Here is a 24,615-nt window from a genome sequence, read left to right as displayed (position 1 = left end):
TTAGGCTATAGAACAGACCACTGTTACTTGGGCAGAGGTCCATGGTATGCTAAGAATAAATACCAGAATTGCTCCTACCTTTAAAGATGACTGCATTCCAAACCTTAAAGACTGGGCCCCGTGACTCAAGAGGAAATTTTTGATCTAATTCTTTTTCTCTTGGAACAAGAGAGGCATCAAGGTGTCAGAAAGGGCAATGGGTGTGTATATGAAAGGGAATACCTCTCAGAAAATCATAGCCCAACCCTAACACCTAACTTAATTCACACACCAAGAAGAAAGAACCCAGACACCTCCCTGTGGCACCCTGCCCATTGTAACATTCCTATTGCCTTCTTTTCTCATTTTCCTGGAAAGTCCTGCTCTGAATTAATTGCAACTTACAGTTCCACTCTCCAGGGACCCAGCTCCTGGGCCTTCCTATGGCCATTTCTCACTTCAGTGGTTTTGTAAAAGTACCAAGGCCAATACCTTTTCTGCAGATGATGGATCGATTTTTTTAGTTCCCTCTAGAGGGCCAAGAGAGCAGATGACCATGTCTAATAAATGGAAAACATGTTTTTCATGGTGATTTATCATCGACATGATTGTTTTTGATGAAAGCGTGCCTGGAAATTTTTTTGGAAAAATCCTTAGATGTAGAAGTGGTTTCCTCCCCAAGGGCTGCCCCCTCACACTGTCACCATGGGTCATAAACAGCTGAGTTCGGAAGTACGGGAAGATGTTTCTTTGACAGCTGTAGGGTCACCAACTGCCCCAGAGGAAGCTGGCGGCCTGAGCCCTAGAAGAAATTGGCAGAAACCTAGAGAAAATGGTTGGATTTTAAAAGCCATAACACCAAAAGGGCAATCTCTGGCTCTGTGCTTTTTCACAGAGTGTGGGAGAGCTCAACAGGTTGTCAGTGTGAGGCAGAGGTAAGGATTCTGGCTTTAGAACACAGCACATCTGGGTTGGGTTGCTGTCCACTCTGAGAAAGAGACAGAAACACAGAGAAGGATATCACAGGGCTAATGAAATGAAGGCAGAAAGAAAAGAAGGGGATCCATGAGCATTTCCCGAACCTAGTAAAATGTGGTCAAATTTTCATGAAAGTACTGGGAAGTCGTGGGGTCTGGTTGTTGCACCGTGAGGGCTCTAACAGACTCCTCTATTCTGATCACAGGTTGCACATGCTCTTTTGGGCATCCTGGTATCTCTTGTCAACCACGCGACTACTCGGATCAAGTCTCAGCTGCCTGAAGATGTGACAGGTTATGAAGTTTCACCCCCTAGAAATGTGGTACAGCCATGAGACCAGCAGAGCCTTGCCAATAGAAACTCAGACAGAGGTATCTATGACATGATATGCAAGATCTTCATTTTTTCATTAGAGAAACTTCACTGGATGTGAGACAATGGAGATGAAATGAGTTCAAGGGTGTTCACTTCTATTTGGGATGGCCATAAGGAAGTAAAATAACTAGTATGCACTGAGGCAAATCTTAGGGTACAGACATGTTTCAAGGGTAGTAGAGGCCATCACTGTGACACAGTAGACTAAGCCTCTGCCTGCAGCATTGGCATCCCATATGGGTACTGGTTTGAGTCCCAGCTGCTTCTCTTCTGATGCAGTTTATCTACTCATACCTAGGAAGGCAGTGGAAGATGATCCAAGTATTTGCGCCCCTGCCAGGCTTCTTGGACCCCAGAAGAAGTTCCTGGCTCTTGGCTTCAGATCAGCCCAGCTCCCACTATCAGGACCATTTGGGGAGTGAACCAGCAGATGGAAGAACTTTCTGTCTCTTCCTCTCTCTGTACCTCTACCTCTCAAATAAATAAACAAATAAATAAATAATCTTTTAAAAAGAGTATGAGAAACTCAGGAAAAGCAGCCCCTGGTGGTCTGGGGAGTTTGTGGGAGGCCTTGCACAGCAGGAGCTGGTGTAACCAAGGCTCAAAGAGTCCCCCAGGTAAACAAAGGGGAACAACAGGCAGGGCATCAACCGTATGAAAAAGAACCAAAGGAGATGAAGAGGAAAAGCATGCAAGGCCTGGTGAGGCATGAGAAGATTGGCTTGTAGCTCCAAGGTGGTGGGGAGTCAAGAAGAGGTTTTATGGAGGGCAATGATAGGATCCCATGTATGCTTTTCAAAGGTCACTGTGATAGGAGTAGGAGGATGGGGTCCTGGGAATATCCAGCCTGCGGGAACACAATGACACCCACACAGGGCTCTGCATCTGGCACTGGACACTGAGGATCAGTGTGGCAGTGCTCACAGCTCTCCACTTGCTCCTGACCCTCCAAGAGCCTTCAGTTGCCCAGTCCAGTTCCTTGGGGTCCAGTGGGAAAAACGGAGTGGGAAACAGAGGTGAAGGGCTTGAGCCTCTGTCTCAACGTGATCCACAAAACAAAGTGCTGAATGAAAGAAGTAGCTGGAAAAGAAAAAAAAAACAGAAAGAAAGCAAACAAGAAGCTGAAAAGAAGACTGCTGCATTGAGTAAAGAAGCGGGCTTTTTGGTGATGCCAGAGGGCAGTTGAGGATATGGGAAAGCCACAGGGAAATCTTGGGGATATGAGGAGCGGTGATGGTGATGGTAGAGGAATGGAAAGTTATAATGCGTTGCTACAATCCATCTAGTGTCATTGAATAGGATGGAGTCCTCTGTAATTATTTTTTTTTTATTTGACAGGTAGAGTCATAGACAGAGAGAGAGAGACAGAGACAGAGAGAAAGGTCTTCCTTCCTTTGGTTCACTCCCCAAATGGCTGCTATGGCTGGCACCAGGCCAATCCGAAGCCAGGAGCCAGGAGCTTTCTCTGGGTCTTCCATGTGGGTACAGGGCCCAAGGACCTGGGCCATCCTCCACTGCCCTCCAGGGCCACAGCAGAGAGCTGGACTGGAAGAGGAGCAATCGGGACCAGAACCCGGCGCCCATTTGGGATTATTTTTTAGCAGTGGAATTGTACTATTTGACTCAGAGGTGCCTGGAAACTAAATGATGTCATCACAGGATCTTTTTTTTATTTATTTATTTATTTTTTTTTTATCTTTTATTTAATGAATATAAATTTCCAAAGTACTCATGGGTTACAATGGCTTTCCCCCCCATACCGTCCCTCCCACCCACCACCCTCCCCTTTCCCACTCCCTCTCCCCTTCCATTCACATCAAGATTCATTTTCGATTATCTTAGTATACAGAAGATCAGCTTAGTATACCTTAAGTAAGGATTTCAACAGTTTGTTCCCACACAGAAACATAAAGTGAAAAATAATAGATGATTTTTTTTTAAATGATGATGAAATCAGATCAGACCTATTGTCATGTTTAATCCCAGTGAGAATCAAGTTGGGAATTGATAGTTTCTTTTTTTTTTTTTTTTTTAACAGAAGATCAGTTTAGTGTACATTAAGTAAAGATTTCAACAGTTTGCACCCCCATAGAAACACAAAGTGAAATATACTGTTTGAGTACTCGTTATAGCATTAAGCCTCAGTGTACAGCACATTAAGGACAGAGATCCTACATGAGGAGTAAGTGCACAGTGACTCCTGTTGTTGACTTTACAAATTGACACTCCTGTTTATGGCACCAGTAATCTCCCTATGCACCAGTCATGAGTTTCCAAGGCTATGGAAGCCCCTTGAGTTCTCCGACTCTTATCTTGTTTAGACAAGGTCATAGTCAAAGTGGAGGTTCTCTCCTCCCTTCAGAGAAAGGCACCTCCCTCTTTGAAGACCTGTTCTTTCCACTGGGATCTCACTCACAGAGATCTTTTTGCCAGAGTGTCTTGGCTTTCCATGCCATCACAGGATCTTTAAAGAGTTGCAGCCTTTGTCACTTGATCATGTTTATAAAAGTGATTGTCAAGCAAAGATTGTACATACCTGCTCGCTTTTGCCTTAGTGGCTCCTCACTGGCTAGCTCATGTTCATGGAGACTCTGAAAGAACATTGTTGAAAATTGTCAGTTCATGTTAGAGAGGTTTCTTTCACTATGGCCTCCTGCTTACACACCCTTAAATGTTAGAGCTGAGCTGGAGGCTGCAGATTTGGGTCAGCACCAAGTGTCCCAAGGGTGGTGGGCAAACCGCAATGGAAAGGGTGGGGGAAGGAAATGGAGTTGCCTCTGTGGTGGGACTTGGGAGTGCACTTTTTATAGACCAGCCTGTGAATCCAGGGGCGGAAGAAAAACCCCTATCTGAGTGTCTCAGTGTTCCTGCATCTTGAGTCCTGTCAAGAAACATAAATCACAATGCTTTAAACTTGTGCTCTCTGACTAAGACTTGAACCCTGAGTCATTCCAGTGGCCTTTCAATCAAGTCTCACGACCTCTTCTCATGCTCAGCCCATCCCCATCTCACTGTTTCTGCTGTCTGTGGGGCTGTTTAATCAGTGTGCAGACCCCTGTTTAGAAGCTTTTCCCCCTCCTCCGCTCCTTTTTATTCTGGATGGTTCTATTGCAGGTTTCTGTGATAAGGGCTAAGAAGCCTGGGTACAAGGCTGTGCCATTCACTAGCTCTGTGACCTTGAGGAAGTTAGTTATCCTTAATGTCTCTCAGTTTTCTTTTCTGTAAAATGGGGATAAAAACAGTACCAACATCATAAGGTTGTATGAAAAATGACTAAACTACAACATGACACATAGTAAGCTCTTAAAATTTTTAGTTATTATCATATAGTACAATGGTTAAAAATAAGGACCCTGGAGATGGTGAGTTCAAATCCTAGGTTGACTAGAAAATGGCTGTGAGACCTTGCACAAGTTACCTCATCTCTCTGTGCCTTGATCTTTACCAATACTGTGGTATAAATGCATCCTACCACACGATGTTATTATAAAGACCAAATGACTGCTAAATGTAGAGAACTGAGAGTAGGTTTGGTTCTATAGTGACAGCTATTGGACAACAGGCATCACTGTTCTAGAGACACCATTCACACTGCCGTCTCTGTGTGCACACTGTCACCTGGTTAATCTCATGACATTCATCTACTTTCATCATGGAGTTTTTTTTCTTTTTTTCTGAAAAACTGCCATTCATTGGCTTTGCTAATGGCCTCACCCCCAGTTCCACAATTCCACCCCCTACTTTGACATAATGCACATTTCCTAGCTAATCCCGCCTTCAGGTCAGATTTCCTACAATATCCTTCAAAATCAAATATCCTTCAAGGCTCAGCGGAAGAGCCCCATCTCTTTGAAGTGGTTACAGATAGCCACACCCATAGAGACGTATCCCTGGCTACGACCTCTATACACCTGTGAACACCACAGGTGTGCAGAGCTCATTCTGCCTTCTGGGCTGTCTACCTTTATTTTCTAGTTACTTCACTGCACAGCAATAACAAAGATAACTATTGCTGGGATGTATTCAACATCCTGTGCCAAGACAATCTAAGAGGTAGCGGCTGTTACTATCCGTGTGTCACTGATAAGAAAGCACAGGTGCAGAAAGGCCAAACAATTTGTCTAAGGTCACACAGCCTTTCATGGCAGAGCCAGGATTCCAACTCAGCTAGTAGGCTCCAGAGTCTGCACTTGTTGACAGAGGCACTGATCATTTCATCAGGAGATGCCCTGGGAAAATGAGTTTCTCTCTGGAAGTGGATCTCACCTTACCTAGCACCTTTTTCTCTTTTTCCAAACCTCCTCCTGTTCTTGTCTCTTTTTCAAGAATAGTTCTTTTAGCTTTCTTCCACCCCTTACTGAGTTATATTTTCAGGAAATGATCAGACGCCAGCCATTAACAGCTCCATGTGAAGTTTAAACAAGGGTATTTGGGGGCTGGCATCCCATATCAGAGTGCTGGTTCAAGTCCTAGTTGCACTGCTTCCAATTCAGCTCCCTGATAATGTATTTGGGAAGGTAACAGAAGGTGGCCCAAGTGCTTGGGACCCTGCACCCACATGGGAGACCTGGATGGAGTTCCTGGCTCCTGGCTTTGGTTTGAACCAGCCCCGGCCATTGTGGCCATTTGGGAAGTGAACCAGAGGATGGAAGAGTTTCTCTCTCTCTCTCTAGTGTGTATGTGTGTGTGCATGTGTGTGTGTGTGCATGTAACTTCCTTTCAAATAAAAACACTTTAAAAAATACAAGAGTATTTTGAAAAGATCGTGTAGAATGCATTTTATGAATACACTGTGCAAGTATTTCAAATTTTTTTGCACGAAAATAAATGATCTCTTGATTTTAATTTTCCTCAAGCTTTTTGAAGTACTCTCCTGCATTCTCTTTCCTTAGGATATACAGGTTGAGGAAAGTACTCAAGTCAGTAGGAAGCAGGGAAGAACTATGTTCTGAAAGTCCATGAACACTCTTAAAGAAATGAATGGAAATACAATGAATTATGATTGCAATTTCCAAAGTCCAGTTGTTGTTTTGTTGGCATAGATGTTCTTTAAAGGGAACTGAAATAAGCAGGAACTAAAGGTGCAAAGTCAATGTATACGGCTGCTTCCCACCCAGCTTCCCCTGGCGCCTGGTTGGGCTCTGTGCCCATGGTCAGGAAGGTTCTTCCTGCATGCCTGCCTCCATCCTCCTCAGAGTCGAGAGACAGGACAGCTCCTGGGAATCTCTTTGTGTGCTCCTCAGGGCTGGAGACAGAGGACTCAGACAGTCCTGGAGAATGTGGTTGTCAGTGGTCACCTTGGGATAGCTCTCCCAGGTGGAATTGTTATTCTGTTTTCCAGTCTAGCTGTCAAATGTGTGTTAACACCCAGGGACCATTCAGTTCTCGAGTGCAGAGTATTGCCAGTCCCCCTGAGAATACTGACAGTGGCCTCTGCGTCCTCCAGAAAGCAGCTCCGCATCCCTGAGGGTGAGGCCACTGATTGGGAAGCACTGCTTTTTGAAGATTTTCTGAATCTTTGTGGTTATCACCTGAAACGTTCAGGGCATGCTTTTGCTAAGTACTGCTTCTACAACCTATCACCCACTGCCTTTCTGTTGTCCAGTGAGAATTGACATTTTTGTGGGAATAGCTTACTTTTTCTTTCCAGCTCAACCATCATGGGAGATAGTAGGGGGAAAGGCACCCTGACAGCAATACAGCCTCAAGGGATTTGAGGTGGTGGTACATGGCCTTGGTGGTCCCAGATTTGGGAATTTGCAAAGAGCTGCCTGCTGATTTATATCTGGATTTGAGTAGAGCAAAGGCAGCAGTCACACCACTGGCAAAACTCCAGCACCTCAGCTTAGGCCTCTGTTTCTTACATTTAAGAAATACATGCTAAGGCACATCGAGTGCTCCATGCAGTCTCTGGAGGTGGTGTGTGCTGTGCCCCTGTGTCCTGCTGGCCTGGGGGCTCCCCAGGGATGACAAGCCTTGCTGTCCAGAGTCTCCATGCCATCCCAACACTTGCCTTTGCCTTATACTCCAGGTGCAGGGTAGAACTTACCAGGGGATCACAGGACTCGCCTGCATATTTACTTATAACAAGAAAACAGAGTTTCTAATTGGACCTCCCTCTGCTTGTCTGTGCAGTTGTCCAGATGAGGATCTGAGCGACAATGGCCAGCTCTGTCCAGAGGGGATTTCCTGATGGCTGAGCTTCAGCCGGAAGAGACAAGGTCACCAATTCCAGGAAGAGCCCCACCTGTCAGACACGACGACTTTCTAAATAATGGCTGGTGTTGGGGTGGGGTGGCCTGGAGTGTGTGGAGGGTGGGGGAGTTACCAGTCATTTCAGGAGAGGTGGCTTTTTATGTGTGGAGAAGAAAACCCCAGGGAACAGTAGAGCAAACAAAATGGTCACCAAAGTTCACTAATCTCACTCGCCTTGCCAGAGCCCTGTCACTCACTCCTCATTTTCTTGACGTGGAATCCCAGTTTGCCATCTTTGTCTCTGTGTTGGACAATTGCCTCAGCAGAAGTCTTGCTAGAGACTCATAGAATGGCAGATGTCCTAAACAGCACTTTGGCCTTAGAATCAGTGCTTAAGGCATTCAGATTCAGCTAAAAAGCCCATGAGAGTTTCTCAGGCATGGAAAGCCAAGACACTGTGGCAAAATAAAATAAAATAAAATAACCTAAATGAAATATCCCTGTGAGTGAGATCCCAGCAGAAAGAATGGGCCATCAAAGAAGGAGGTATCTTTCTCTGAAGGGAGGAGAGAACTTCCATTTTGACTATGGCCTTGTCTAAATAAGATTGGAGTTGGTGAACTCAAAAGGCTTCCATAGCCTTGGCAGCTCATGACAAGAGCCTAGGGTGATTACTGACATCATAAATAAGAGTGTCAATTGTTAAATCAACAACAGGAGTCACTGTGCACCTACTCCCCATGGAGGATCTCTGTCCTTAATGTGTTGTACTATGAGAATTAATGGTAAAACTACTACTCAAACATTATACTTTGTGTGTCTTTGTAGGTGCAAACTGTTGAAATCTTTACTTAGTATATACTAAGTTGATCTTCTATATATAAAGATAATTGAAAATGAATCTTGATGAAGAATGGGGTGGGAAAGGGAGTGGGAAATGGGATGGTTGTGGATGAGAGGGTGGTTATGGGGGGAAAAAGCTGCTATAATCCAAAAGTTGTACTTTGGAAATTTATATTTATTAAATAAAAGTTGAAAAAAAAAAAGAAGTGTTGCTAGAATGTCTCCTCCCACAAGGGTATTAAGGCAGGTTTATTGTACTAGTCTTCAAAATAGTGACCAATTAAGAAGTACTTGAGCTCTATGCTAGTCACAACGCTAAAGGCTTATGTGTATGAGAATTAAACATCCTTACAGCAAATCAATGAAGGAGGAATTCTCATACTCCATAGAGGAAATGGATTTGGGGGGAATGGAGAAATGTGATGAAGCTTCCAGAGCTAGCAAGGGTGAAAGACAGACTCAAGCCCAGGTGAATGTCAAAGTTAAGCGTAGATCTCTGCTACTCCAAAGGTGATTTCTGGAGAGGAGCGTGTGTTGCCAGAAACAAATCTCAGGCTCACTGAGTTGAAATCTGTATTTTAAGAAGGTCTCCAGGAAGATTCATGTGCACGTTGAAATCTGGGATGCACTAGGCTCCACAATTCACCACATTTCAGAAACTCACACCTCATATTTTTAACCTTGATTGCATGGCAGCATTATTCACAGTAGCCAAAAGGGGAAGCACCCCAAGTATATATGGTGATGAGTGAATGAGTCAGTCCAATGTGGTGCGAATATACAGTAGAACAAGTTATAAAAAGCCTGCAACATGGATAAACCTTGAGGATACTATTCTAAGTGAAATAAGCCAATCACACACACACAAAAAAAAACCTGCATGACTCCACTTACATGAGATAGCTAGAGTAGTCAAATGCACAGAGATGAAGAGAAGAATAGTGTTTGCCAGGAGGAAATAGGAAATTACTGATCAATGGGTAGAGACTTTCTGTTTTGTAAATTGAAAAAGTACTGGAGACTGGATATACAACTAAGTGAATATATTTAACACTACTGAATTACATTCTTGAAAGTGGCTAAGAGAGCAATTTTTATTTTACACATATTTTACAACAGTTTTAAAAAGCCTATCATGGGGCTGGTGATAGTGGGTTAAACCACCGCTTGCAATGCTGATATCTCACACAGGCTCTGGTTTGTGTCCTGGCTGCTTCATTTCTGATCCAGCTCCCTGCTGATGGCTTGGAAAAGCAGCAGAAGATGGCCCAAGTGTTTGGGCCCCTGCACCCATGTAGGAGACCCAGATGAAGCTCCTGGCTCCTGATTTGGCCTGGCTCAGCTGTGGCTATTGTAGCCAGTTGCAACTGAACCAGCAAATGGAAGATCTCTCTTTGTCCCTCCCTTCCCCTCTCCCCCTACTCTGTAACTCTGCCTTTCAAATAAACAAATAAATAAATAAATATTTTTTAAAAAAAACTTATCGCATCACCATATGCAGCATTTAATGTACTAGATGGTCAGCTCATGAGATTGGGTGACAGCTTACAGCAGCATAAGCTGACCAAGTAGACTGAAGTGCACCTCTCCAATGGAGATCCTTGGTTTCTGGGTTGTATGAAGATTTCATGTCTTTAAGGGCAGATCTAAGGAGGAAAAGTGGGGCGCTTTAGGGTGGGGGTGAGAGCTTCTAGGAAAATGAGAGCTTTTGGTTCAAATTCCACTCCAAAAGATTCACTGGCTTATCTCCCACCCTGCCTGTGCCACCAGGCAGAGGTAAGGGCCCTTCCAGAGCTACTACCTCGAGGGAAGACCTGGCACAGTGAGAGGGCACTGCTGCAGCCATGAATACAAGGCATTCTGCAACAGGGGTGAGGCTAATCACCAACTGCTGAGATCGCCTCCAGACTTTGTCACCACATGAGTTGGGTAACTAGGGCTCTACAAGCCATGTGAATTCACAAAGTGTGCAAATGTTTCCCTCCTCAATTTGTATGAGCAACCTACTGCGTATGACTGCACAGGTGGAATTCCACACACTGGAGTCTGGAAGAGGAGACACATCCTGTATACTCCCAAGTCACAAGAAAAATAAAGAAAAAGACAAAGAAAATAATGAGGGGCCCAAAAGCCAAAAGAAGAAGAAAATGCATACAGTCATAATACAAAGTTCTGAAAGTGAGATCAAACATTTCAAATGCGGTATCTATGTGAATAAATTATACTCCCCTAATCAAAGTTAAATGTTCTCAAACTTGATTTAAAAGAAAAAAAAAAACCTCAACTACATGTATTTTTGCAAGACAAAAGAAGAACAGAATATTAAATACTGAACAAAAACAACAAAATGAGTAAAGATAAGGCAACCAAAATTGACAAATGGAATAGAAGATAAAGAATTTAATTCAAAAGTACCAGGTAGGAAAGAGAGATACAATTTATAATGCTGAAATGAACCAATGAAGTTCCAAAAATAGTAGCAGACTGAATAAAAGAGAACTAAAATATCTAAAACAAAAGAATATTTACATCAGCAGAAACAGCTCCATGGCAAGGAGAGAGATAATAATAGAAAAGATTTATACAGCATTAACATGTGTCAGGATTTTCCTAAGGGAACTTATAAATATGAGATCACTTCAGAAAACTCACAGTGAAATGGAATTACGACATTTATTTTGATGCAGAGATTTCTTGAAATACACATATAGTTTTTCCATAGCACAAATTTTTCCAATAACTTTTTGAAGCACCCTTGTATTAACTGATTTCATTTTCATAACACTCAGAAGGAGTCTATACTGCTACTGTCATCATCTCAGAGATGAAGAAACTGAGAGAGAGAGAATTACATCAGTCTTGCAAGATTTTTAAACCAATAATATACCCTTGCTCTGGCACATGCAGATTTGGATAAGGAATAACCCAGTAATTCCCTGAAGGAGGAAAAGAGGTACTCTTATCATCCCCTTTTACCTAAGCTAAGCTCCCACTGACGTTTTAAAGACAACATAGCCTGAATAAGTCATCAGCAGAGATCTTAGACGATTGCTGTGCTGCCCTCCATGATGTCAATCTGTGATTGTGACACACAGATTCATGTCTTTCGAAATATGTTCTATTCTGATGCCAAAGTTAAAATGAATCCCACACGTTCTGCTCAATCCTTTAAATTTGCTTATTGTCATTGTTGTTGGTTTCACAGAGTGGAACCCTCAGGCCCAGACAATACAATGTAGTTGGGGGTGGGGAAGGCTGGGAGATCTTTCTAGAAGCTATGCTGATGTACCATGACTGCTTTCAGAGTATGGCACGTAAACAGGCTAACATCCATTTTTCAATCACTGCCCCCTTCCAATCTGCAAAATTTTCTTAAAGTACTCCCCCCACTCTATTGTTTTCTAAGAGCCCTTTTCCATGTCCGATATTCTCAGGAAATCAGTGAAATACAACAAGAAGAAACATAGCAAACATGGATTTACTCACCAAAGGATGAACCGTAGAGTCTAAATTCAAGTTCAGCATAGCTTTGGAAGAATAAATCACAATAAAAATAAAGCACAAAGTGGTTCTCCTTGGGGATTTCATTCTTCAAGTTTGAGTTGCTTTGCCTGAAATGGAAATATGATGGTTTAGAGACAGAGCACTTTATTTATGAGACAAAAAGAAGAGCAAGAAGTACTGCACAAGGACCTTTTTAAATAAAGATGACTGCAGTAACTTTGAAGTAGAATCTCTGTCTCAACCCTTGGATGAGGAAATGTCAGGGGAAGGTAGGGGAGAGAGGAGGGAGGGTGGTCCCTGTATGTACATGGAACACAGGTAGCCATTTCCTGGAGAGGGAGAGAGGGAAGAAATGAGGAAGTAGAGTGAAGGAGAAACAGAGAATGAAAGCAAAAGAAGGAAAAGACATCTCAGCAAGAAAAGCCTTTAACATCGTGACCCAAGACAAGTACCACATGAACAAAAGGATTCAGAGAACACCATTCGGTTTTGCCACGTGTAATAATCTTTGGCATTTTCAGTTCTTACTCTCTTACTCTACATTAGTTCCTATCTTACCCTAGTTTTTCTTTTGATTCTGGTAGGAGCCCATTAAATTGACTTCATGACCAATATCAGTGGGCTATATTGCCCACTCCTGGCCTTAGATGTAGAAATATAAATTGTACTTTATAGTATTATTTTATACTATATTTTATAAAATAAAATATTAATATAATTTATCTTACCCAAACTATTTCTGCTATGGTTTGGATGTGATTTATCTCCACCAAAACTCAAATTGAGACTTGATCTGCTAAGTAACGGCATTGATCTGGAGGCAGCTTTAAGAGGTGGGGCCTAGTGAGAGGATCAGATCACAGAGGCACCCCCATCAGAAAGGACTAATGCTCATCTCTCCAGATCAGGTTGTTTCATGTGACTGACTGGTTCTCAGGAGAGCATGTTGCTACAAAGTGAGGTCACCGCCACATGTTCAGCTACTTCTACACACAGTCAGTCCCCTTTCCACTTATCCAATGGGTTGTGATGTTGCCAGGGGGCCTTACCAGGAGATTTCACCATGCACTTTGGCACTCCCAGCCACTAAAATCAAGAGTCAAATAAACCTGTTTTCTTTATGTATTACCCAGTACCAGGTGTTTTGTTATAGTAACACAAAACAGACTAAGAATGATTGATTTATGAAAATTCTTTATAATGATGGTGATGTAAGCTGACCTTTATGGTGGCTAGATTAATCATTATTGCATCTTAAGAGTCTAATATCACATGGCATCTCAACCTTATCAGGTCTGAGGACAAAGATAATCTAGTTTGTAGAGAATCCTTTCCTGACTGACTTTTCTCTGTTCAAATGTTATAAGAAGAGCACTAAACTAGAAGATCTATGATCCAGGATTACTATAAAGTAGCTGTATCCTTGAAGAAGTAACTTAACACTCTCCAACTGTAAATTTCCTCATCAGTAAAACGGAAATGGTTGTACCTCCTTTAGTTTTCTCACTGAGTTTTCTGGAAATTAAAAGCCATGAAGAGCTCCAGCGATGCGGGCTGTGATGACTGTCGCCTGATTATCAGTGGAATCCAGAGGGCAACCATGAGGAGGGGCCGGCCTTGGCCAAGGCATTGCAGGGAGCATCAGGAACTGTGTTTTGCATAACACACTGATGATGGCCCAGGTTTACATGCCAGAGGGGTATTGTATTTCCATCACCAGTTGCTGACTCTTGCCTTTTCCTTTTCCCCAGAGGAAAAGAGGGAAACATGGGGCTCTGCAAAACTGACCCAATTTGCAAATCTGGCACTCAAACACATTTTTTAAATTCTGCAACTCAATGTTTATTTTTGTAAACTATACCTTGCAATTTCAGTTACAGGAATACGCATCTGCAGTAGGGAAAATCACAGCAAGGCATTACTTAGTTCCTAAATTGAGGCTTTCCAACCTTTATGGGATAGGGTGATTTAGCCTGCTTGATAACAACTATTCCTGGGATGAGTCAGGTACTTGGGAGACAACTTAATCTTTACTGTGCACTGTCCTTGGTGGCTCTAAATTGAGGCAGTTCATCCAGGGGATGAGACTTAGTAAGTGAAGAGTTAATGAGCCTCTCTTAGTATCTGACACCCAGAGAGGTACTTATAGGGGGTCGACAGCGGGCCCCACCTCTGCCTACCCTTTCCTGACTTTGGCAGTGCCTCCTTTGTTTGTCAGAGTCAGTAGGAATTATAATGTCCCCAGATGGTCATGCCCATCCCTTTTTTCAAGCCATCAACCAGTACTGTCCTCATCTTCCTCCAGCCCTGCTTCACCTAAGGTAGTTGGTAAAATTAACATTCCTCTCTCTGTTGCTTGACTTATAGATGACAAAATCACAAGTGGAAAGAGATAGAGATGTAGGGAGGAAACCACTATGGGGAGGGGCATTCTCTGGATGCATGGTTGTCATTTACACAGCAAGGTGAGAGGTTCTCCACTTGAAAGAAAGAAGATTGCCACCCCTTTCAGGAGGAGGTAATACTCAAATACCTGACAGCCAGTACAGCATGGGCCTGGCCAATAGAAACAGTGATGCTACCTGAAGGTCATTTCAACTTTTGTGGCTACTTTGTTGAGGACAGCCCATAAAGTTTGTGGAGGGGTAGGTATTCGGCCTGGCAGTTAAGACACTGCTTAAGATGCCTACATCTCACCTCTAAGTACCTGAAGTCAATCCCCAGCTCTTCTGCCGATTCCAATTTCCTGCTAATTCAGACCCTGACAGGCCACAGGCAATGGCTGTAGTGATTCATTGAATTCCTGCTACCCACATGGAAGGCCTGGGCTGAGTTTTCCCTGCTCCCAGCTCTGGCCCAGCTCAACCCCTGTCATTTCAGGCATTTATGGAGTGAGCCAGTAGATGTGGGAGTTTCTTTCTCTCCTGCTCTCTCTCTCTCCTCTCTCTCTCTGCCTCTCAAATAAAAACAAGCTTGTTGAAAAAAGGAATTAAAAGATGAGTTTGTTTTAGGGTAAAAATTTGTGGGACATAAGCATGAAATTTGTTTCACAATTCACATTTTCCACAACAGTTTTCAAGTCTTCTCTAACATGTGGAGAGATACCAGAAGATGAACTTTTCTTACCTACATTGCTAATCTTGCATAGACCCACCAGTACACAGTGTTCTCACCTGTGAGGAAGCCAATGGATATTGTCCTTGGCTAATGGAAGAATAAATCCACATTCATGCAGTTAAAAACATGGAGCAGCCTCCCCAACCCCTTCAGGCAATGTGTCTTCTGGAGGACCCTTTAAATCTGCTAAATCTCTAAAACTTCTGGATTAAAGGACAAAGATATTCACAGAGAGAACCAGAGGCAGAGAGAGGGAGAGAGGGAGAGAGGGAGAGGGAAAGAGGGAGAGGAAGAGAAAGAGAGAGAGAGAGAGAGAGAGAGAGAGAAAGTCATCTTGTGTCATTTCCAATCTCTTTCTCTTTTTAAGTTAAAATCAAAGGCACTCACTATTAAATCTACTGATCTATGTGAGCTGGCTGTATCTTAAGAAAATACTGAGAAATATGATGTAATCAGATTAACCTTATGGCATTGAGTAACTTCCTGGTCTCCTCTGACTCCATTTTCCTGTCTGTGAAGTTAAGAGGGAGAGAAAGGAAAAGAAAGCACACCCTAACATCATATGCCAGGAATAGGTCATGAGAATTCTCCACAGCTTTGCACTTGATGGAGGAAGGGTCCAAGTTCCTCAGAGTAGGCAATAATGACATTGTCTGGAAGAGCAACTATGCGCCAAGAACCTTCGTTAGGACACTGAGCTGTTGCAAATCTTAGAAACCATCCGTGATTAAGATCCACTCCTTTCCTAGAACCACCCCCCACCCCCAAGCTGTAGCACCTGTGACTAGAACTGTTAGTTTGATATAAGATGTTGGCTTCCCAGAGGCAGCTCAACCTGCTCACCGCAAGACCAATACCAGACTCTCATCAGCAAAGTTAAGGATTTGAAAGAACTGATTGATTTCGAACTTAGGATGCAAGAGCTGGCCTCTGAGATCTCGTTATGATTCTAAGAGTCTAAAACCCTCATAATGACATCATCTCAAATGCAACCCCACTCGGTTAACTTCCGAGCTTCACAGTGACTTTTCCAGCTCAGACCTTCCCTGCCCCTCACATACACCATAGCTACAGCTGTCTTTCCTTTCCCTTCTGCTTCATCTCTACGCAGAGGCAAGACTGACCTCACTGAAGCACTCATCTCCCAAGCTACTCCCTGTTGGGGTCCTCATTGTGCTCAGGTAAAGGTGATCACTTTCACTGGTACCCAAGACCCTTCAAGATCTGGGCTGTTTCTATTACAAATGAGTGTGATTTGTTAGCATCTGTCATATTTTTGCTAACAAAGTCACTTTGATTTTCGTAATCTGAAATAATGCAAGAGATCTTCTAGTGTTCATGCGTTGGGTTTTTGTAAAGAGGCCAAAATCAATCTGGAAATTAATCTTGGTAGTGGAAAGGAGTGATTTTTGTCCAATTATTTTTCAGAGGTTAGCAAAAACAAAACACTCCTGACATTTGTTTGGTTTGTCAATCTCCATCCTTTCCTGTCCTGTAGCCCCAACAAAAAATTACTACATTTTCAAATTCTGTCTTTCTTTCAATGTCTAGACAAAAAGCTGCCTCCTTGGACAGCAGTTCCCTGATGTGTTCTGCTACAAACAGTTCCTGCTTCCTCTGACAGCTACATGCACTTAAAGTAGGCGCCCTAGCCTTCCTGCTGGTATTATATTTGCTGTTGTAAATATCCCATAAGGTAAACTCTATCTATTCTCCCACACATCTATTCATTTGTGTATTCATTCACTGGACACACATTTATTACATCCTGTTGAGTGCCTGGTGTTCCACTGGATGCAGAGGAAGTAGCAGTAAGCAAGACAACACTTTCTGTCTCCATGGAGTTTAGAGTCTAATGGAGTAGAGGAACATTATTAAAGAAGCAATGACTCAATTCATCATTTAACCATGACTGTGAAAGTGTTACCAAGGAGAATAATCATAATACTAGTATCTGTTGAACCCTTACTATGTGCCAGATACTGAACTTAGCTACATCACTAATGAAGTGGTTTTAGTATGAAAACTAATTAATAGTATGATACAAAATTAACTGAACCACCAAGTGGTCAAGTAACTTGCCTGAGAGCATACTGATGGTAAGAGGCGGAGCCAGAATTCAAACCTAAGAAGTCTAAATTCAGAGCCCATCCTTTTGATCACTACACTAAAGAAACTAAAAAGTTTTGTAACAGAGGGACATGACCTCATCTTGGGACTTTGTGCAGCGTGTCATGATTTGGGAAAGTATTTAACTGAACTAAAACATGAAGCATGAGTTGCAGTTAACCAAAAACCATAGAAGAGGCTAGAATGTGGAGAGGAAGTGGGTTCCAGGTATAAAGATCATGTGCAAAGGTACTGAGGTTAAAAAAAGCATGGCACCTTCAAGATGAGACAGGAATGAGGTAGGACTGGTGAGGTGAGCAGAGGCCAGAGTAAGCAGGCTTTTTTATTGCCATCTCAGCATTGGGTAATATCAATTAGGAGGATAGTTGTGGAAGTATAGAAAAAGGTCTAAGACCAAAAACCCCATGGAATTCCACCAATCAAAGGTCCCATCAAAGAAGGTAATTGAGCAGAGGTGATAAGGACTGAGAGCAGGGAGGAAGAAGGAAAACAAAACCAGCAGAGATTCATGGAATCCAAGGAAGTTTTAAGAAGTAGGATGTGGTCAGTCACTTGTGTCCAGTGGTGCTGAGGGGTTCGTTAAGGAGAAGACTGAGATTGCTCCCGGGATTTGTAGATAACGTAAGCTCTTAGCACAGGGGTCTTTGGGATAGTGTGTGTGGGGGTCGTCTCATGAAAAGCTGTAGAGTAGGCAGAAAGTGCTCATTTAGAGACAGCGAAACTCAAGAAATTTGGTTGCACAACAGAAGAGAGAATGGAGGGTCTTCTCACATGTAAGCTGGTAGCTTTCACATTCACTTGTAGCTGATATTGTATGCATAGCTTTCTCTCTAGGAAAGGAACTCATTGTATTGCCTGCTAGGACAGCGTCAAGGGAAGCCATGCCTCTTACTGAACTTCGGGTTGCGCTGGCTAACCATACATACTTTTGTACCCTTCAAAATAAGGAGTACAAACTTCATTCCAGCAGCTCTTTATAAAACATGTCCTTATCAAAATGGAGATTCCAAAGATGGAAAGTAGAAATGCACAAATACCATTCTGTTAGTCTACAATAACTCAAAGCAGAATTTATTTTGATGGTGGATTGCAGTACAGAATTTCAGAACTATCATTGTGAATTCTGCTGAGACTATGATGATTTGCTTGTCTCCATGAGCACTGGGTTAAGGATAGGTTGCAATAGCCTTCCTCCTGAACTGTAGGCGTACAAGATAAAAATCCTCAATCCCAACTTTAAGAGCCTTCACATATTTGCATTTTCAATTGCAGAGGTGATAAGACTTATCTTTGCTGACCATGTTTAATTAGATGATTCATCCCTTGCACTTGCAGAATTATAAGCTAAACATTTATTTAACACACACATGAAACACAATACCAATTAAAGGACTGCACTGAAGAATTTTTTTCTATTTCATTTTCCTTTGCTTTGAAATAAGGGCCTGCACCAGCATTGTGTCAGGGCTTCTCAGTACTATCAGATTACAGAGGAACATTTGTTTGTACACAATGGGGTCAAGTTTTCCAAAACACACTGCACATGTGGGCTGCGTTGATAACCTTTTATCCTTCTTTCCTTGTAAGTCACTGGGGGGGTTAGCATTTAAGAAAGAGATTACCATCTGTATGAAAACATTAAGTTCCTAACTCTGTTCTTATCTAGTCTATCTTGCTGCTTTAATTTACCGTGTGTTGGGGTTTCCCTAAGCACTGGCAAAACAATGCCAGGGATGTGTTCCAATTGCAGATGGAGGGTAGCCCTGTGTTTGGCTGCAGTGCTGGAATGAGCACCAGAGGGCCTGGGAATAGGGTTAAACCTTACAATTCAGTGGTTCTGCCAATTATTAGGAAAGAGGCAAAATACTAAAGTATTTAGTAATAATAATATGAGGATACTGGGGCCAGTGCTGTGGCACAATAGGTTAATCCTCCACCTGCAGCGCCGACATCCCATATGGGCACCAGTTCTAGTCCCGTCTGCTCCTATTCCAATCCAGCTCTTCACTATGGCCTGAGAAAGCAGCAGAAGATGGTTCAGGTGTGTGAGCCCCTGCATACACGTGTGAGACCTGGAAGAAGCTCCTGGTTCCCGGCTCCTGGCTTTGGATCTGCACAGCCCTGGCTGTTGTGGCCATTTGAGGAGTGAACCAGCAGATGGAAGACCTTTCTCTTTGTCTCTCCCTCTCTCTGTCTGAAACTCTAACTCTCAAAAAATAAATAAAATCTTTAAAAAAATATGAGGGGGCCGGTGCTGTGGCTCACTAGGCTAATCCTCTACCTGCCGTGCCGGCACCCCAGGTTCTAGTCCCGGTTGAGGCAACGAATTGTGTCCCGGTTGCTCCTCTTCCAGTCCAGCTCTCTGCTGTGGCCCAGGAAGGCAGTGGAGGATGGCCCAAATCCTTGGGCCCTGCACCCACATGGGAGACCAGGAAGAAGCACATGGCTCCTGGCTTTGGATCGGCGCAGCACGCCGGCCGCAACACGCCAGCTGTAACGGCCACTTGGGGGGTGAACCAACAGAAAAAGGAAGACCTTTTTCTCTGTCTGTCTCTCTCTCTCTCTCACTGTCTAACTCAGCCTGTCAAAAAAATAAATAAATAAATAAAATTTTTAAAAAATGAGGGTACTTCAAAAAGTTCACAGTAAAGAGAATTAAAAGATAAGTTTATGCTGGTGCAAAAACAAACAAAAAACAAAACCTGTGCAATCCATACTAGGATTCTTCAAAAAAGTCATGGAAAATATGTATTTTGAAAAAATTCACACAGATGTCAGAACTTGTTGTGTTAACAGAAACTCATATTTGAATTCAATTTTCCTAGAACTTTTAGAAGTGTACACGTAATCATAGGCCAACAGAACAGGCTCTGTCCACTGAGCAGTTGCAAAGGCTGGGGTCTCCTGCTGGGTCAGACCTTCACAATTCCATTGCTGGGGAATGGGGAGGTCTAAGGACCAAAAGGGAGCAGCTGGGTGGCTGAGGTAGAGGTAGGAAAAGGGTGCTCAGGGCAAGAATTCTTTACTATTTGTTTTAAAATACTCCCAACATTTGAATAATTGGAAGGACCATGTTAGCCTTCTGCAAGTCCCCTTTATACAGCCCTTGGCCGCCCCATCTCCCTGAGACCAGGAATTGCTGTCCTTGGTATGACTTGACTTCTCTGACATTTTTATTTCTCTTTCTAGGTATTTTTTTTTTCAGGCTTTAACAATAACATATGCGCTACACAAAATGAAAAAAAAAAGCATTACTTTTTTCCCCTTCAAACATACAATGCTTTAGAAACACTTACTATTCCAAGACATCCTGTTTGCACAGTCTGACATTAGCCTTCACCTCATTATGAAAAAATCTTTAATAAAGGTGAACCCAGTAACATTTTTCACAGATCCTCTTTCTTCCAGGTGTCCTCTTGCATGGAGCATGTTTATTGCCACCTCTTTGTGGTTCTCCCATCCCATTGCTTCTCCCTTCATTGTCCTATTTTTGCTCCTCTCTTCCTGCGTCTGTGATTCCTTCTCCTCATTCCTATCAAATACCTCTTTCAGTCCTTGGTTTGCTTTCTTATTGCTCTTCCTCTTAGAGAGTTTGTCTGCTTCCATGGTTTTAGTTATCAATTTATGTGAGGATTCCTAAAATTTTATTTCCACCTTGGCCTCTTTGCTGAATATTATAATGGCACCTATTTCCCTCTATGGCATTTACATCTGGGTTTAAATTTGGCTCTTCTAAAAGTGAATTCAGCAGGTGTTTGGCGCAGCAGTTAAGACACTGCTTGGGACACCTGCATCCTACCTGGGAGTGTCTGGTCTTGAGTCCTGGCTTTGCTCCCAATTGCTGCTAAGGAGCATCCTGAGAGGCAGCAGTGATGGCTCCATAGTTAGGTCCCTGCCACCTGCTTGGAAGACCAAGACTGAGTTCTGGGCTCCTGGCACTGGCTTGTCCCAGCCCCAGCTATTCTGAACATTGGGAGTGAAACAATGGCTGGAAGATTCTCTCTCTCTCTCTCTCTCTGGCCTTACCATAAATTAGTAAGTAAGTAATAATAATAATAATAAATACATAGAATAAGAAGTGAGTTCGTCTTCTCTCCTACCTCTCTCTTGTAACCCATCCCCTCCAGCTCTGCCATCTGCTGGCTTCATTCTCCAGGTTCCTCGTCTCCCAGTCCTACAGGTATTGTTGGACACAAGTCGCAAGGGAATGGTGGAGAGCTACAAATCAAGCAGCCACTAAGTGCTGTGAATGACCTGCTGCCAATGCTCCCGGAGCTTTCCTCTTCTTTTCCTTGGTTGCCTCATTAGTCTGGATAGTAACATGTCACACCTGGCTGGCCACGCTGATCTCCTGAAGGGGCTCCCTGCCTCGTTTCCTCTTCACCCAATAACCTAACACAACAGGAGCTGGCTAACTTGTCTAGAGCATGATTTTCCCTAGTTTACTTCTATCTAATGCTCAAGAACTTTTAAACATTCCCAAATACCCAGAGGATACATGGGCTTGGTCACCTGGTGAGTGTGATCACCACAACCCAATGTAAAGTGAGCTCTGCCAAATCTCTCCCTTAAAACTTGGCTGCAGGGGCTGGTGCTCTGGCATAGTAGGCTAACCTCTACCTGCGGCACTGGCATCCCATGTGGACACTGGTTCTTGTCCCAGCTGCTCCTCTTCCAATCCAGGTCTCTGGTTATGGCTTGGGAAGGCAGTGGATGATGGCCTAAGCACTGGGCCCTTGCACTTACACAAGAGACCCAAAAGAAGCTCCTGGCTTCTGGCTTCAGAACAGCTCAGCTCCAGCCATTGCAGCCATTTGGGGAGTGAACCAACACATGGAAAACCTTTCTCTCTGTCTCTCCCTCTCTCTGTCTGTAACTCTACCTCTCAAAAATAAAAATTGACTGCAGAACAGACTGACCATCTTATATGCCTTTATTAGGCCTCTTCTTGCAACATATGTCATAAACACAAACAAAAAGTATTGGTTGAATGGATTGCCACCTGCCAGCTTCTTGTACTATTTTTTGGGCACCTGAAATACCCTATTCCTCCTTTCTGAGCTTCACTCATCATTTCAAGTCCATCTACTCGCTTAGCAACAACAGTTTTATCTCTTACAAAGCGCTTACTGTGGTGCCAGTAAGGACTTGGCAAGCCTGAGATTCGCGGGATCCGGGTAATCCTATGCTGAGAACTCTCACCATCCCCACCATACAGAGGGGAAAAGCTGAAGCTTGCGTGAATATAGTAACAGCCCAGGTCACGCAGCCACCCTGCTGCTGCCGTCTGAACAATCAACCTTTCTAGCACGTCGCCTTTGTTCTTGTCTTCTCAGGACACACAACTTTCTCCAAATACCCTGTTTCTCTCCGTGGCTGCTCACATGGCCCTACCATGCAGATATTTCTGCAGCTCTTGTTTTGGTAGCTGAGTGCAGTCATTAAGCACATCGACTCTGAAACCAGACTGCCCGAGATGGAACCCCAACTCCACTACTTGCTAGTTCTGTGCCTCCAGCAATTTGCACGACCTTTGTATATTCCCTCATCTATAAAATAGGGATTATCATCGCCTGAGACATAAAATTATTAGAACAACTAAGTGAGTTAAAAAAATCTTTACAGAGCACCAGGCACGGTGCCTGACATGTAAGTAAGTGATAGACACTACTTTAAACGGTCAGCACCTGCCCCTTGCCTTCCATGGAGAATCTAATTAAGGAAAAGTGTTCTCTGCCTTTGTAACTCCGCAGCCTTAGCAAGTCTCTCTAGCATAAGAGATGGCACTAGAATGTGACTTTAAAGGTTTTACTTGGAGGATTATCTTTAGGAAATTAGGTAAGATTCTACTAATTTTTATTATCATGGCCAGGATCATACAATGTAAACGGAAACGCTGAACTGATAAGTAACTCATGAATTTACGATGTGCCCGTAGCCAATGCACGTATTTAACTCAACCAGCCTTCTTGGAGCAAGCATTCTGTGCAGAAACTCACAGGTACAGCCCCTTCTGGTGCTCTCAATAAAGGAGCCAAACATGTGGACGAATGATACTAACTTGAATTTCATCAAAAACAAAGTCTCAGGTGAAGGGGCTCTAGGGATACATTTTACGATTTAAAAGCAGACATGACATTTATTTTCAGTTTAACCTGGAAAGTGGTTGCTCATGCAGAGGTTAATTAGTATTCTTTTATTTCCTTCCTTTTCCTTGGGATTGGACACAGCATGTTGAAGTGACCTTGAGTAAATGTATGACTTCCATCGTCACCTGGCAGTAGAAGCGCACACACCCTGTTTACCTAGAATGCTTAATCTGACCTTGCAAAATCCAAAAGTGACAAGGAGCCAATGGATCCACACTAAATTCAGTGAGGCTGTTTCAAGGTTAACTGGGAAAATAGTGCTTTTGTCAGGAGGTGGGAGATCCCTTCATTCACACACTCAGATGTGTGGCCCCTCTGATAGATGGCAGCAGCCAGAATCCTCACGCAGGAGGCCCACAGCTGCTGGCACTTCTGCCATCTCAGGTTAGCCACTTTGTCTCTAGGAGGCCAGACTCTCTTATTTCTCTCTTTTCATTTCCAGAACAAGTCTACCTTTTATGGACTTCAAGGGAAAATCCAAACCACTAGTTGACAAATCTGGAGTTTAATCCTTGGTAGGTCATTATTAACAACATTCATTGCCAAAACCAAAACCAACATAAAATAGTAACAGCATAAAAATGAGTACAACTCTTCCAGACATATCTAAGTGCTAAGAGAGCGATTCATATCCCCCCTGAATCATCTCATCCCTTCGCCACGAGGAAGATGTTGTTAAGGATCATCACATGAATCTAACCATGGGAACCCACTGAGTTCCTATACCCCAGCTAGTCCTGGGGGGCCAGAAGAACAGAGAATGGAAGTCCTTCACCTGGCAACACAGCAGGGTAGTGGCAGGGCCATCTTGGGGGAGGGAGGAAAGAGCAGATATTGGGGATGCAGGGTTTGAAAAATCTGTCGACACATATTCTTTTATGGTAAGAAATACATTTGTGTAATAATCATGTATTTCATAAATTGAGGATCAACTGCCTTGGTTCTGCATGAAAGGCAAAGCAGAGCCGAAGTGAAGTGGCATGACCTGGCTTTCTACCGAGTGTAAGAAAACACTGTGTAAGTGAGCCATGCTTCACAGAGCTTTCCATCCTTTCTGGATTGCTCGGGACAAGTCAGCCTGGCTCTAAAGCTGCAACACTACTGCCCTCCCTCCCAGTGCTAACTAAAAACTCCTCTCCCCTAGGTCATGGGTGGGAGGTTGCAGCTCATGTTTTACATTTCCAAGATCATCCCTGCCCGCCCTGCCTTCACACTGTCTGGGAACCCAGAGAAGACCTGAGCTCTTCCTGCCGGTGAACACAGCCTCCCCCATCCTCACCACAGCCACTACCATGGCTGCCGGGCCATGGACGTGCTCAAGGCATTAGCAGTAGTGTGGTATGTC

General features: G+C 43.4%; 1 protein-coding gene across 8 annotated transcripts in view; it reads right to left on the bottom strand.

Annotated features, from left to right (window-relative positions):
* The window catches only part of ADGRF5 (adhesion G protein-coupled receptor F5), a 108,684-nt gene that overhangs the window by 46,300 nt on the left and 37,769 nt on the right, over positions 1–24,615 (bottom strand). For all 8 annotated transcript variants that reach the window (XM_070074015.2, XM_008263014.5, XM_070074020.2 and 5 more), the window contains exons 2-3: positions 11,857–11,981; positions 3,869–3,923 (exon numbers count right to left, since the gene is read on the bottom strand). In XM_070074015.2, the coding sequence (XP_069930116.1) occupies positions 3,869–3,923; positions 11,857–11,958 (157 nt within the window). In that variant the 5' untranslated portion in view covers positions 11,959–11,981. The remainder of the gene's footprint in view (positions 1–3,868; positions 3,924–11,856; positions 11,982–24,615) is intronic.

The sequence above is a fragment of the Oryctolagus cuniculus genome, chromosome 5 (genome assembly GCF_051225735.1).
Source record: "Oryctolagus cuniculus isolate XC-2025 breed Fujian yellow rabbit chromosome 5, ASM5122573v1, whole genome shotgun sequence".
NCBI classification, from domain to species: Eukaryota; Metazoa; Chordata; class Mammalia; order Lagomorpha; family Leporidae; genus Oryctolagus; species Oryctolagus cuniculus.
This window is presented reverse-complemented; position numbering and strand designations above follow the sequence as displayed.